The sequence below is a fragment of the Manis javanica genome, chromosome 12, assembly GCF_040802235.1.
Source record: "Manis javanica isolate MJ-LG chromosome 12, MJ_LKY, whole genome shotgun sequence".
Classification (NCBI taxonomy): domain Eukaryota; kingdom Metazoa; phylum Chordata; class Mammalia; order Pholidota; family Manidae; genus Manis; species Manis javanica.
Window position 1 is genome coordinate 16,273,324 of NC_133167.1, and position 15,420 is coordinate 16,288,743.

At 44.7% G+C, this 15,420-nt stretch overlaps 1 protein-coding gene across 4 annotated transcripts in view; it reads right to left on the reverse strand.

The window, feature by feature from the left end:
• LOC140844937 (uncharacterized) overlaps nt 1–13,836 on the reverse strand; it is a 111,685-nt gene extending 97,849 nt beyond the window's left edge. For 3 of the 4 annotated variants that reach the window (XM_073218066.1, XM_073218068.1, XM_073218067.1), the window contains exons 1-2: nt 12,603–13,836; nt 10,640–10,752 (exon numbers count right to left, since the gene is read on the reverse strand). In XM_073218066.1, the coding sequence (XP_073074167.1) occupies nt 10,640–10,752; nt 12,603–13,163 (674 nt within the window). In that variant the 5' untranslated portion in view covers nt 13,164–13,836. Of the gene's footprint in view, nt 1–8,967; nt 9,335–10,639; nt 10,753–12,602 lie in introns of those variants that run through there. The other variant, XM_073218069.1, reaches the window with a different exon arrangement.
• Nucleotides 13,837–15,420: the final 1,584 nt, after the last annotated feature.

Sequence of the window (15,420 nt, forward strand, 5' to 3'; positions counted from 1 at the left end):
TCACTTATCTTCTACTTTGTTTTATGGGAAGGGATTAGGCCTGGATTTCCGCAGGTGCCCGCCTCATTCTACTGCCTGTCAGTTTTTTCCTCTCTGGCCACATGTGCACGCTGATAAGCAGAGCTCAGACACTCATCCTGCCTAACGAATGGTCCTTGTCAATGAACTTTAACCTCCTTGGTGTTGCCCATTATGAAGCACATCTTTCTCTCTCTCAGGGATAAGCTTTAAAAAAAAAAAAAAAAAAACCTGCCCTGGAATGATGCAGCCAAATATTGCAATCCAAGCAAGAATAATGGCTGCAGACTCCCTTGCCATGAAGACACTTCATCTGTGGATGGTTCTTATGTTCTGAGTGAACAGAAGAGCTTCATATGCTTTTGGAGAAACAAGGAGATACCAACACATGCAGCAGCCGTGTCTTGGAACAAGAATGAGAAAAGTTCAAATCTATCACGTGGGCACACAGCAGGTGTGCTTGTGGGTGAAGGGGATGTTCTACAGTAGCTTGCAGAGCAGTTCTCAAAGTGCCCAGAGCACCAGCACCACCTGGAACGTGGTAGAAATGCAGGTTCTCAGCCCCACCCAAGACCTATTCATCAGCAGCTGCATTTAATAACATCTCCTGGTGACTGGGAAGCACATCGAAACTGGAGGAACGCTAGCTTAGTGGTTGGCATGGGGTGGCACAGAGTGGCCCTGTGAGCTGCGAGCCTGGACAGCATAAGGGGACAGAGGATGAATAGTTTGGAAAGTCCGAGATTACAGTCTTGGTCTTTATACCCGCTGGCAATTTGGGTCAGTGTGGATAAAGTGAAGGTTCCTATGGCCAGGATTCTCACCTGGTCCTAGTCAGCTTGCTCACTACATACATGTGGGCAATACATCGTTATTAACTATCTAAAGAGTTCCACCCAGTGCTCTGGGTGACACAGTGGTAGGACTGCAAGGCAGCAGGAGAGCAGAGATGGGACTGGAGTGGTGGCAGCACCGAGGACAAAGACTGAGACAGCTGCAGGGACAGAGGCCCAGAAGCAGAGACCGGCTTGCTGCATGCAGACTCACTCTGAGTGAACAGGATTCTAGTGATTAACCTGCCACCATGGGAATAAAGTTGGATATAAACCCCAAGAATGTTCCATTGTCATTCTTTGGTCTCATTGAATCCATAGTGAACTTGTCCCAGGCTGAAACCCATTGGCCAGTCAGTCACTTCACTTCTTGGGACAGCTATAGAAGCAGATCCCTGGTCTTCCAACATGACTACACATTGGGATCATCTGAAAAAACAGCCCAGAGATTCTAGTATAATTGGTATGGGGCAGAGTCTGGGCATTAGGATGTTTTAAAGTTCCCCAGGTGATTACAATGTGCAGCTAAGGTTGAAAATCAATGCACTTGATGGCCTTTAAGGTCTTAATTAGCTCTAAAACCCAGTTATTTGACCAATTCTATGGCTCTAGATAAGTATTAGAGGTTAGAAAATTAAATTTTAAAAAAATTTAAGCCTAAAGCTGGAAACTCCTAACAATTTGATTTTTTTATTATGTCTCTGATTTAGGTAGTTTAAAATAATAATTGAAAGCTCTGATTAATTAGGTTCCACTTAACTGAAGTCTTCCTCCAATATATTTAAATGGATTTCATATTTCATATGGGGACTTTCACAGCATAGACTATTTCTCAACAGAATATCCACTCTTAAATTTTATTTAAGCAAGTTGATGACTTGTCTATTTTTTTTCCTTTGAAGTTATAAATGTGTAGTGAGTTCTACCCTCTAATACCAACTTAGGATCTTTTTCAAATTCACATATTCTTTGAAGTCAGAGGAAGATATTTAAAAATAAAGATGAGCTGTTTTCAATCTCGCTTCTGAACAATTGCATTGCATTTTATGCCTGCCTATGTGGGTTTCTTGCTGTTTTATTTGGGGAAAGACGTTGTGGTTTTGGTTTCCACTGACTGATCTATTTAGCTTCCCCACTTTGAATAAGTTTGGCTAGGTCAATCAATTTGTGTAGGCTCCTCTGAATTGCCTCTCTTAGTAACAAGCAGAAAATTGAAATTTACAAGCCATTAGTTGTTAAGATGGTACATGAAATTTTAAGATTTGTTTAAAAAAGAAAAAGAAAAACAACTGGTTAATTAGAAATTCTTTTTAAAAAAGCTCTCTCTACATATATACATTATATATATTTTAAAAGGGTTTTAATCAATTTAACAGGAATGAATGCATCTCGGCCTTATGCAAGCTGCATACCTGTCTGTAGAGCCATCAGGAACCAGCAGCCCCCTCCCAGTTTCTCTCTCAGGCCCCACAGTGAGGGTTGCTCTCTCTGAACACCTGCTTCATCCTTCTGTGTCTAAGGACTAGCTTTCTCTGATTCCCCACGCTCATGACAGAATATGTCAGCCCACCACTTTTGAGCTATAAAACACTTTGAGTTATACAACCATTTTTGACTTATAAAACACTCAAGTTCAAGCAAACAGCCCCAAATTAATGTGACTCTCTTAGCCACAGGTCTGAATACCCAGGACCCCAGACATGAGGATGGCCCCACACAGGTCAGGCATACCTGTTTCAGTCTGTGGCCACTGATGGGCAGGACAACATTTGGTACAAACAAGGCTGCCCTCACCCTCCATGTGGGAAAACAAGAAGTAAAGCTTAGAGAAAGGGGAACAGCAAATGGGGCAGACTCCCTAAACGGAGTTTCCAACCATTACCTACTTATTTGAATAGTAAGTTCAGCAGCAGGTTCTCTGCAACCCACCGTTATTACTCCGAGTTGGCCTTCTGTCATAGCTACCAGACACCACCCTCTCCTGGCACTGAGCAGTGAGGGAGGCAGCAACCGATCCTGCGTTCTATAGCATCTCAAGCACGGCTCACATGACAAAGACTGAGCTAGCCCAATAGCTGCTGCTGCTTCTCCTGTAAAATTGGAACTTGTGTTTAGGCAGATGGCCAGCCAGAATAAAGATGACATGTCTTAGCCTCCCTGGCATCTGGGTATGGCCGTTTGACTAAGTTCTGGCCAACGGGCTTTGAGGGCTAAGAGCAACTTGTGAGAAATACTCATGAAAGGAAGGGACTCTCACCCTCCTCTTCCTTCCACCATTTACCTGAGAAATACAAACAGGTCTATCTTGTGTAAATTAATGTTATTTTTTATTTCTTTTATACTCAGCGGAAACTATGTCCTTAACTAATAGTGCTTGTACACTCTTAAAGTTCCAGAACTTTAGTGTTAAAATATAATTTAGAAATGATCCAGTCCAACCCTTCATAGTACAAATGAGGGTTTAGAGACCAAGAAGCAAGCACGTCTGCCTAACCCCACATCCGAAACTCCACCTGGGCTTCCGACCCTTCCCCATTCCCCATTCCCCATTCCCAGCCCCATTCACCCTTCCCCATGCACAGCCCCTGAGTGTCTATCACACACGTATTGATCTTCTCCACTAATTACGTAATGAATATTCAGCAAATGATCAAACTTAGTTTCTAAAATCTTTTCCCACAAGTAAGATGACATGTAAGTAAAATAATAATAATCACCTCCTTGTAAAAGGAACAATGAGTTCTCATTCTGGGCCTGCCTGCTTTGAATTCTTTGCATTCACACGTCATATCCTCACTGTATCTCCAGTCCCTCAAAGGCAGATTAGCACAAGGTAGGTGCTGCAGGACATGAAGGAAGACATGAATTTCCCCGGGCTCCCACTCCTTTGAAAAATGAAACTAGGCAAATCCATTCAACTCTAAAATTCTAAAGTTTTGTTAAGACTGCAGGCTCTCCAGTCTGACCCTGGCAAAAATGTGATTTCTCTTGAAGCCACTTCCCACTCTCAAAGGACAAAACTAAGTTTTTTAGCAAAGGTAGAAAGGTAAGAACATGATGACCAAGCTTTTGGTCTTTCCTTCTGTTTGCCATTCCTGGTGTTTATAATAAAACCTGGGTACAGGATTATTTTCACCCATTTTGTGGGGAAGGAAAGGCACATATAGAACCCCAAACACACACCATCTGACCATACCCCACCTCAGACATGTGAGGATTTGCAAGGGAAATCCTGAACTGTGAAACTGAGGGAACATCAGAAAGAACACTAAACACATAGGGAGATGAAATCAGAAAAAAGCGGAAAGGGCCTCAAAACATTGCCCCCACTTACAGAAGAACAAAGAGCACAGAAGGAAATCAAACCAGAACTCAAGGGTACACATATAATCATCTATTCTTGCCTTTAAAAATGATTTAAAATTAAGCCTTTAAATCTCTGACTCTTTTTCTTTGCTGCTCATGCCTTAGCACCTCAATGGCTGTCGTGTTACCCACTACAAGGCAAGACGCAGCACCCACCACCCCCTACAGTGCCGGTAGGCTAGGACAAATCGATCAGCCTCCACAGGGAGAGTTCTGAAGCCTTGGAAAGGCGGCCCCTGATCCCTGCATCAGAATGGGGAAACGAGATGAATAGCTCAGTGAGACACGGAATGCCCTCCACCTGGCTCCGGTGCAGAAGCAGAACCCAGATGAAGCCAGGTTACGTCCCTAACACAGAGAGCTGCTCTGCAACCCTGCCTGCCACTGTGCCCTTCCAGTCTCAGCATTTCCCCTTCCTCAGTTTGTCTCCTCGGCCCTAGGGAACCATGAGTATTTGTCTGCCACACATGGGGGAGAGGCCAAGTCAGTACACAAAGCCCAAGCCTCTCTTTAGAGTCACAAGATGCCATGCTCTGCTGAAAGGAAAACAGAGCAGCCTTTCCAGGACAAACGTCTTCAAGGTAACAATGGGGTTCTTCCAGACAGGCTGATTTATCCTCTTTCTTGAGAATGACCTCTCTTCTCTAAAACAGGTTGGCTTGTGCTCCAGGTGGCTGAAGGTAGTAGGAGGAAATCAAAGGCTACAGTCTGGTGCATTTAACATGCATTCAGTCATTTAATCCTCACAACCACTTAGTTATGCATGATTGTTATCCCCATTTTACAGATTTAGAGAGGTTAAGCGACATATCCAAGATCCTATGATTAGGAGGTGGTGAAGCCAGGATTCTACCAGACCTGAGCTCTTCACTAAATTATCAGACCGACCAGAACACAGACGATCACTGATGAAGCATCTTGTTGGGTCCAGGTTCAAGAACATATTGTCCTTTGCTTCCTGAAGAAAGGCCTCTGAGATGTCCCCTAAGAGGCTTTGGACAACTGGGACAGCCTGTTAGCTTCAACTTAAGAATTGCTTTTCCTCCAACACCCTTGCTAGACTATGGGTCATATTTTGGGAAATTCACAATCAAGCTAATGAATTTTTTTCCGAGGTTCCTGTTCTTGAATACTCTCCATTTTCAAGAACACCAGTTCCCATTCTAGGAACTATTGATTGTTTCTATCCTTGGGTTTCTCTACACATACTGGAAAGCTTTAAAAAACTGCAGCTAAATTTATTACTGTTTTTTTCTCTCGTCACACAGAATCTCTCTGAAATGATCCATCATTCCATTCCTCGAATACTCAGCCTTTCCCTTAAAAAAATAAATGGAAGACCTCCTTTGCACAGGGCAGCTCAAGTTTAAAAATATGCCAGGAACATGTTTATGTTCACCCACTAGATCAAGACTTTGCTCTATGAGTCAGTCCAATGCTGCATTTACACCAGTAGGCAGAGGTCTCAGGGGACTCGTGCAGATGCACCTCTACCCCCACCCCCACAGCTTCTGCTCCAACCCCCGGTCCCTGTTCCAGCAGTTGATACCAATTGCAAATAACTGTGAATTATCATCTTCCCCATGCAAGAAATTGTCTTTAGGAGAAGAGATTATTCTTTATCCACTTGAGACAGCTACTTCAAATTTCAAAGCTTAATAGGTTAAAGAATGCTAAGGAGGCAAAAACAATCACAAGGCAAAGTTAATTAAACCTGAATCGAATTACTAATTAAGAAGACCCAGGAAAACAAAACTTTCTTCAGTGAAACTGAAATTTATATGTGAGTTACAAGTTGAATTCATGGCATTTAGCTTTTCAACTGCAAGTCGTAACAATTTCAGGAAGGTGCCAATTGAGGACCAGCAGCTCCCAGGATGCCATTCACTGCAGCCAAATTCTAACGTCTCCAACAGAGGCGGCATTTTAAACTGCGTGGATAATGTATTAAAATAGCCTCCACTTTCATAAATTCAGCCTTGCCAGTATTTGCAAACACTGCATTCTGAAAACCACGTCATAAATAAAAACTTCACAAGCTGCCACCCCTTCTCTAAGCTTGGCCATAAACCATAAAAAAATTATAAAGTTACATCTTTCCAAAATGTGCACTCTCTCCAGAACCAAGGGAGCCTTGGCAGATGAAAAGGGAAGGTGTGCAGTCCCCGGGGACCTAGGCAGCCTTTTCTCAAAGCTTCCACCTCTTCTAACTCCTACAGTTCCACCCTTAAAATGTAACTCGGAAGCTTCTCTCTCCTTCCCAAAGATGTCTCTTTGAAGTCCCAACTTGTCAGTGATCTGAGGACTCAGTGAGACCATCACAGCAATTGTACTTCACACTGTTATCCCTTATGTTTAATTATCTCACTTGATTCCTCAAACTAGGTTTGTAAATGCAGAGGTAAATTCAGAGAATTCAAAAAGATTAACTTTTTGAGTCACAGGGCTAGTGAATGGCACAAGCAGAACTCGCACCTGGGCCTCCTGCTCCAGGTCCGTGCTCTTTGCCCTCAGTGATGCTTTGCTCTCACCACAGAAACCTCAAAACTCTGTGCACTTTATTAAGCCAGAGAGCTGAAATATTCTAACGTATATTCATTGTCATGGGCATATGCTAACAGCAGTTTCCTGCTATTCCAGAATTTGACAGGTCAAGGGCTGGATCCCCAAATCAAGAAAATATGAAAATATTTTAATATTTAATACAGAAAAAGCTTCTGAACACTTATTTAGGACATAGATGCACCATCAGTAGCACTCAGTGTACAAACCTATGCCTCCAACCCTATTCCTGCTGTTGTTAATTCTAAAAATTAGCATGCCATTCCTGAAGGTCTCTTGCACATCTATTTACAAGGAGCTTTGAATTCGAATCAGAAGGCAGTCTTAGATCCCGCTGTTGCTTCTCCAGCTCACAAGAACCTCCACAAACCCCCCCGAGTGCTAAATTACTACCTCAGTCCTCCTCGCTTAACCTCAAACTGGGCCACCTTCTAAGCAAGAAAAATTAATGACTAGCAACATATTTTTCTTTTCCTCTTAATTAGACTAATTCCACCCTGGCAGTAACTCTCAGACTGAAACTATGCTAATGACAGTTTTAATTCAGAGAAACGGGACAAGCCATCAAAAGTAACTAGCCCATACTATTCCTGCTTAACTGTTAGTCAAGAAATCGGGCCAGTGGCCGATTTACCATGAAGCTAATGAGGCTTTAGCTTCAGGACCCCTCACGTAGCCTGGCCCTTTCCAAGGCCCCAAGAGATAAATTCACATGGTCATACATTGCTGTAAATTTTTCAGAAGACATTTTAACAATTGGTTACAATTAATAGCGCTTTCCTTTCTAGCTTTTCCTCCACCATACTTCCCCTCAGATTTGGTAACACTGGAGAGGCCACTGGTATTTTTGGTATCCAAAGGGCAGTGTGTGATTCATTTAGTTGGGGTTTGGAGGGCTCCATGCACAGGTAAGTTAGTGCTGGCTGTCCTGGATAGAAAGGCTTTCATGAACACTCCTCCCCCACACCAAGCCCACTCCCCATGCCACAAAGGGGAAGGGCCACAGGTCACACTGCATTAGGCTGCCCATACTGGACAAAGTACTCGAAGCACACAGAGCCTCAATATCTTATCTTTAAAATGAGAATAATGTCACCTATCCTGAAGATTGACATGATCTATTAAAATAGATTATGATTATTATTAACCCTTACTTTCTCTACATCAGGCATAGTGTTGCATGCTTAATGTACATTATCTCAACCTTGGGCTTAGAGACATTAGGTGACTTATCAAAGGCAGAGGTGACAAACTGAGGAGTCAAGAGATGGATGCGAGCAGTCTTTTAACCACTGTTACGTGTAGGCTCAATAGAGATGCTCAGTGTGATCATTAATGGCTGACATTTATGTGAATCTGGGCCATGCCAAGGCCAGACTCTTGCTGGAGATTGATAGCAGCCAAGCTCAGGCAAAAGGATGTATAGGACAGACCTAAGGTCAAGGCTATAGTCCAAGGAGCAAAGCAGGCATCATAACCTTCAAGGAAACATTAGCAAAAACAACTACCATGTGCCAAGCACAATGCTAGGCATATCACATAAATTCAGATGGGATCCTTTTACATTTATTAAACCAGCAAAAAGTATGAAAATAAAATAATAATATTCAAAGCTGGCACTATTTTTCCAACCTGCTATATTGAGTTATTCATGTCAGGTATATAAATTGCTAAACTTCTAGAAAGTAAATGGACAATATATATCAGGATCCATGAAGATATTCATACCCTGTGACACATTAATCCAACTGCTGGAAATGTATCCTAAAGAAATCTCTGAAAGGACGCAAAAGATCTGTTTACACAAAGATACTACGATATTATTTGTGATACTGAAACTCTGAAAGTCTCTGAAATGACCAAAAACAGAAGCTGACAGGTAAATGATAGTACTTTACCTTGATGGAATAACCTGGGTTCATTAAAATGATTCATGGACTATATGAGAACATGAACACACTATATGTCCAAAAGAACTTAATAGCAATTATATTATTTTTGCAACTTATGGATAATGACAGGAAACAAAACCAATTATCTTAGGGTGAGGTACTGTGGAAGATCCCATTCTCCCTATATCTTGGAATGTTCTTATTGTGGTGGGGGAAACAGAACAAGCAAAGGCTAGCACAGGCAACAGCCCAAGTCAGATGGATAAACGGTAGAGCAATTCAAGGACTATGGAAAATTCCAGCAAACAGCTCAGCCTTGGTCTACCAGCCAGACCAGACCCTGGACTCCCCACTTTCCCAGTCAGCAGCACTCCAGGCAAAGCAGCAACTCAAACTGCTCCAAGTCTCAATTTCTTTCATTGTATTATTATACTTAATATTTTACTACCTTTTTTGGCCAGCCTTGCCGAGTTTCCAGGGGGGTCCATTCAGACAATACTGTTTCACTTCATTTAACATCTTTCTGGCATCAATCCAAAGACACTTCCCAGAGTCAATGGTACAGCTCAGTCCTTCATCCAGATTACGAGGTACGGCCAGTTTAACAGCACCTAAGTCTCTTGCTCTAAGTGTTCACGTGCAATGGACTGGCGGCCTCACCTACTGTTGCAAACCACAGGCCCAAGTTATCATTTATCGTAGAGGTGTCTTCCTGCTCTTGCTTTCTCCCGTGTATCTTTCCTAGCGAACTGGATACCCACCCTTTTGGGGCCAAAAGGACAAATTCCTCAATTCTCCCTTTTAAGCTGACATCAAAAGGCAAAATCATTCTCCTGCCCACCACCCCTGACTTGCATCACAGTGGTTACAGGAACCACCTAGAATCAGATCTGAACTCACTCAGAACACCCCCCTCCAGCCCCCCGCCAAACCCAGAGCCTCATCTCTTGTCCATCCTGCCCCTTCTCGGGTCCCCAGAGCTAGTGGTAGAGTGAAGGCTTTGAGCAGAATGGCCTTCCCTAGTGGCTTTCTAGTAGGCTCCAGTCATCTTTTAAGGCCCGGCTCAACCATCCTATCAGATTGTTTCTCACCTTTGACACTCTTTGATGTCTGGGGTCAGATAATTCCTTCATGCATCAGGCTGTCCTGCACAGCACAGGGTGTTTAGCAGCATCCCTGGCCTTTACCAACTAGGCATCAGTGGCAACCCCAATACCCAATCTGGACAATTAAAAATGTCTCCAGACATTGTCAAATCTCCCCAGGGCACAAATCACCCCACTGCCTCCTCCACTCCACTGCAGAAGGATTTTCTTTTCCACCTCTGAATCATATTATGTGTGTCTATGTGTATATACACACACACACATACTATATATATATATATATATATATATATATATGGTCCTTGTCATTTCATTCTATGGTTAATTCTCTGTCCCTCTCCTGGGGCAGGCCTAACTTTCCCCAAGGTGGAGGCTGTCTCCAGAACAGCATTACATCACCAGCACCAAGCACAGGCCATGGCACAGCAGGCACTTCAGTTCTGGGCATTCAGTGATGACTTAGGGACATTTTAGAGACACATTGAGCTGACCCCGACCTAGGGTTGTAACACTGCATTGTCCCCCAAATCAGGGCAGGCGAAGATGAACCGGAGGGATGTGCATTTATTGGTAGGGAGAAAAGTGGACTTCATTCTTTTTGCTGACAGAGAGGCTCAAGAAAAGTTTGGAGTTGTATTGGGGATTACTTTCAATTAGTTTCCAGTTTGAGATTTTGCTAAACTATATCCAGAAGGACTAAACTGCATAATTCCAAAAGAAAAGACAAGAAGGGATACTCCCAAAGCCTCAAGGCATTGATTTACGGTTGGCGAAACTCTCCCTAAATCTCATCTGACGTTACGTACAATAAAATGCCCTATGAGTCTCCCACAGATACACTAACAAGTGAAAACGTGCTTACCTCGAGACGTGAGGGATTTGGGTGAGCCACAGGTTAGAGGCCATGTGATCAGGGACATGAAGCACTGGGTCTGAGTCGGATTCCAGAAAGACGGATGCTGAGTAACTCAAACTCTCTTAAGAAATGAAGAAGAAAAAAAAAACCAGGAGAAAAGTGGATTTACTTTCTGTTGGATAAGCAATACCCTTCCCTCCAGCAAAATCTATGTAAATAACCTTGATGTAGAAGGCCTCTGAAAGAAACTGACCTTCTAAAAGGTAAATGGAGGCTTTGAGACATTTTCTTAAAATTTTTAATGAGCTTGGAAAACCTGTGGAAACTCTGCCCCATCTCCGCTAGAATGATGTGCTCGCACATGTGCGTGACTTCGTCATACATGTATGTGCGAGTGGGTCACGCCTCTTCGGTGGTGCATGGAATTGCCCCACCTTTAGGTGTGTGACCCAAGAAAGAGGAGTGATTTCAGTGGGGCCAGAGCCCACGGGGCAGTTGAGCACTGCTTCCCCAGCTTTTCTGCACACACTTGGGGGCCGAGGCCACTTCCCCCAAGCTCTGGGCCGGGTGAATAGCCCAGGCCCAGCCCCCTCCCACTTTGGCCTGGAAAAATGGTGTCGTGCACAGACCCTCTACCCCCAACGCTTCTTGATGCCTTTATCCAAAGAGCAGGAAACAGCCTTCAAGAGGGGAGTGGGAGTGAGCTGGGGGCAGGGCCTAGGCTACATCCAAGAACTCCCAGGAGATCCCTTTAAGTTAAACCTGCCAGTAAAGGTGAAAGCAGGTGTGGCCAGCAAGGGCCCTCAGCTCCCGAATAAATACCTTCACCCCATCCACTGAGTAGGGAAATTCCCCACGAGAGCTGAGGCTCAGATAGTCAATACATCAGAGGGCTGGAATAAATCACCCTCAAAACATTCCCTGGGAAGTGCAAACCTCTCCTCACTGAGATCGTCAGCCCCTTTCCCCCACTCCCTTGACTACTCTTTCTCAAGGATAGTACCTTCTTATCCTTCAGGATGAGGAAAATGCCACCCCCTCAGAGAGGCCTTCCCTAGCCACCCTGACCTGTCCCTCCTGGGTGTGGTGATCATGGTTCCCTGTGTATGTCCTTCATGACCCCCTTCTGTGCTGGGGTTATGTCTCGAGTGAGTTTCTATCTCCCCCATTCAACTCTAAACTCCCTGAGGAAAGAGGCTCATTTGTTCATCTGACCTATGCCCATGCCTAGCATAGTGCCTGGGCCTTAACAGGTTCTTTACGAATATTTTTGTCCTGGCAGTGGGTTTCAGCCCCAGGCAAGTTCACTATGATTCAGTGAGACCAAGGAGTAACAATGGAACATTCTTAGGGTGAAAGGGTTTACCCAACTTTATTCCCACTGTGGCTGCACAATAACTAGAATCCCATCCACTCAGAACAAGTCTGCATCCCTCAAGCCCGTCTCTGCCTGTGGGCCTCTCTGCCTCCACAGCCATCTCAGTCCCTGTCCTCGGCGCTGCCACCACTCTAGCCTCTGCTCTCCTGCAGTCTTGCAGCCCTGCAGCCATAGGGGGTCCATGCCACCATGTCACCCAGAGCACAGGGCAGAGCTCTACATAGAGTCAATAACAACATATTTCCCACACGTGTGTAGTGAGCAAGCCAACCAGGGCCAGGTGAGAATCCTGGCCATAGGAACCCCCACTTTTTCCACACTCCACCCCTCCAGGATTCTCGCCTCTCAATCTTTGTGCCCTTAATCTTCTGCAATGGTCCCTGTGCAAGGAAACTGGAACACTGTAACCAAATTCCATAACATAACAAGAGGCTATGACAATATACAAATAACCAAAATTACAACAAATTATAATAACCCTCAAGCCTGAGAAGATCCACTGCCACCAAGTGGTCATCCTGGCTGTATTCAAACCAGTTCTACTCAAAGGAGTTAACTTAAAGGACCATGGGTGGGCCTTACAATACCCACCTTCTCCAGCCTCTCCAGCAGAAAGTCTTGCAGATACACAGGCTGATCGTGTTGCTTTGTCTCTGGCTTCTGCTTCGTCCCCAGTGGCCAGAACCACTGCTCCAGTAAGATTCTGTTTGACTTTCCGTCCTCTCCTGCGTTTATCAAATCAACCCACTCTGGGTTCTCGTGACCTTCACGGGGCACTTTAAATTCTTGCTTCAAATAGCAGACTGCTATTTCCATTTGTGCTTCCAATGCTTGAGCCTGAGGATGGGAGCAGAGCATAGAGTGCTCCACGACCTGGGGAGGGGGCTGCACCTCTCCTGGAGGAATCCGCAGTTGCCAGATCTTTATTTTCTTTTGGGCTCTCCACCAGCTTTCAGCAGAGGAGGAGCTGATGCCTCCAGCACCACAGGCCCTCCACTCCTCCATTCCTGGGGCTGACGGCACCACTACATCCTTCACCTGCCCCAGGACACCTGGCAGCCTGCGCTCTTGTGCTGCTGCTTCTCGTGCTGCTTCCTCTCGGGCCACCGTGACATCCTTTACCATTTCCACAGCACCTCGTAGTGACGCCATTTCAGTCACCAACAAATTCTTTACCTCAACAGCACCTCACAGCTCACGTTCCTGGGCTGCCTCTTCTTGTGCTTCCTGCAGGAGGGTCTCTTTCTCCCTTTCGGCTTTTCTCAATATTGTGAGGAAAAAGCTCCCCACCATTCCTGCAGCCCCACGGGCACTCTGTTTCTCTAACAAATTCCCTGTTTTGCCGAGGGCCAACTTTACTGCCTCACATGTTGCCTCCACCCCTTCCCCGTCCTGGGGTGGGGCCCAGTCCTCTGGGAGGCGAGCCATGGCAGACCACACGTCCACTAGGGAACGCTGAATATCTCCCCGTCCATAGGGGCAGCCCGCTGAAGCACCCCTCCCATGAGGGCAGCCTGTTCTTTTCCTTGGTCAACAATGAACCCTGCTGACTGTCACCAATTGTCTTGCCAATGGGTTGCAGCCCCCAGGCAAGTTCACTATGGATTTAATGAGACCAAGGAATGACAATGGTACAGTCTTGGGGTAAAAAGGTTTATACCCAACTTTATTCCCACAGGGGCAGGTCAAGCACTAGAATCCCATCCTTTCAGAGTGAGTCGGCCTGCAGCAAGCTGGTCTCTGCCTCTGGGCCTCTCTGCCCCCAGCTCTCTACTCACAGCCGTCTCAGTCACTGTCCTCAGTGCTGCCACCACGCCAGCGTCTGCTCTCCTGCAGCTGTGCAGCAACCCAGAGCACTGGGCGGAGCTCTTTATATAGCGTCAATAACAATGTGTTTCGCGCACGTGTGTAGTGAGCCAGCCAACCAGGGCCAGGTGAGAATCCTGGCCACAGCAACCTTCACTTTATCCACAATTGTCAAATTCATTCACTCCTTCATTAACCAATAGACTCTTCTTTAGAGGTATTGACCAGAGTTAGGAGGTTAGGCAGTGTGCTGTCTTACCAACAGGCATGCTGGGTTTTTGGGGTTTTTTTTATATAGTCTTTTCATTTTTTTTATTAAGTTATCACTGATATACACTCTTATGAAGGTTTCACATGAAAAACATTGTGGTTACTACATTCACCCATTTTATCGAGTCCCCCCCATACCCCATTGAAGTCACTGTCCATCAGCATAGTAAGACAGGCATGCTGGGTTTAATCCTGGCTTTATGTCAAGTAAATGAGCATGCCCATAGACCAAACATTTGATTCCTATTTATAACATAGCCTGTGGTTAATGCCAAAATATGGCACTCTTAATATGGTATGACCTTGTACCCAAAACCATAATCATAAATCCCAGGTAGCATAGTTTATTAATGGCAATTGTTGCAACCAAATCATAAGCCTGGAGTTTCAGGGGAAATTCTATGAATTCTAGAAAATATGGATGAGAGCCTAGGAATCTATGAAAGTTCAGTTTCAGGGCTTCTGACAATTTGTAGGATGTCCACCTGAGCAGGCTGGTCACCATAGCCACCATCCGAGCTCCTCTCTCATGCCGGAGTACAACCTGATTTCAGCTCATGTCTTTTGCTGCGACCTCTATCACTTAAACTCAAAGCTGTAAAAGTGTAATTTGCACCAGAAGTATCTTAAGCGTCCATTCTTAATGCCAGACCTCTGTTAGACAAACCCAGAGGGACAGGAAGAAGGAAAGAAAACATGAAAGATTGGAAGAAAAAAAACAGCAATAATTTCTTGAAGTGGTTAGAAGACAAACTTGACTGAATTTGCCCGCTGCCCAGGATGGTTCCTGTATCCCCTGCTGCCCTGGGGAGCTAAGGAACAACAGTAAAACTGGAGCTCTGCATTCCCCTCCCCACTGCACTGCTCCATTCACACATGCCCTGCTTTTGTCCCCCACTTGGACTAATATGCTGGAAGATTGGTGTTTTAGGACCACAGTGTAACCTGGAAATTGAAGAACAGAGCTCAATAAATCAATCTGAGACAACCCCCAAGTCATGGACTAAGCCCGAATACTAGATCTGCAGTGACCCTTCCCCTCAGAGGACACTGTTAAATCAGCCAACCATGACCTGGCTATCTAACTGAGCAGCCAGTTAGGACATAGGAATAACTACGCCTCCAACATGAGAACCATTCCAAATAAATGTCAAATAAAGTACATTAAGTTTGGGCCCATAGAATATTAAAGCTCAATGGGTTTCATTAATTTCCTGAAGTGTGCTTGTTTATACAAAACTGAACATAAATTCCGTTCATGTGATAATCTCTTTGAATCCCTAAATCCCATTTTTATTTTTTCAATCCCAGACAAATGAAAGAAGAAAAGGAA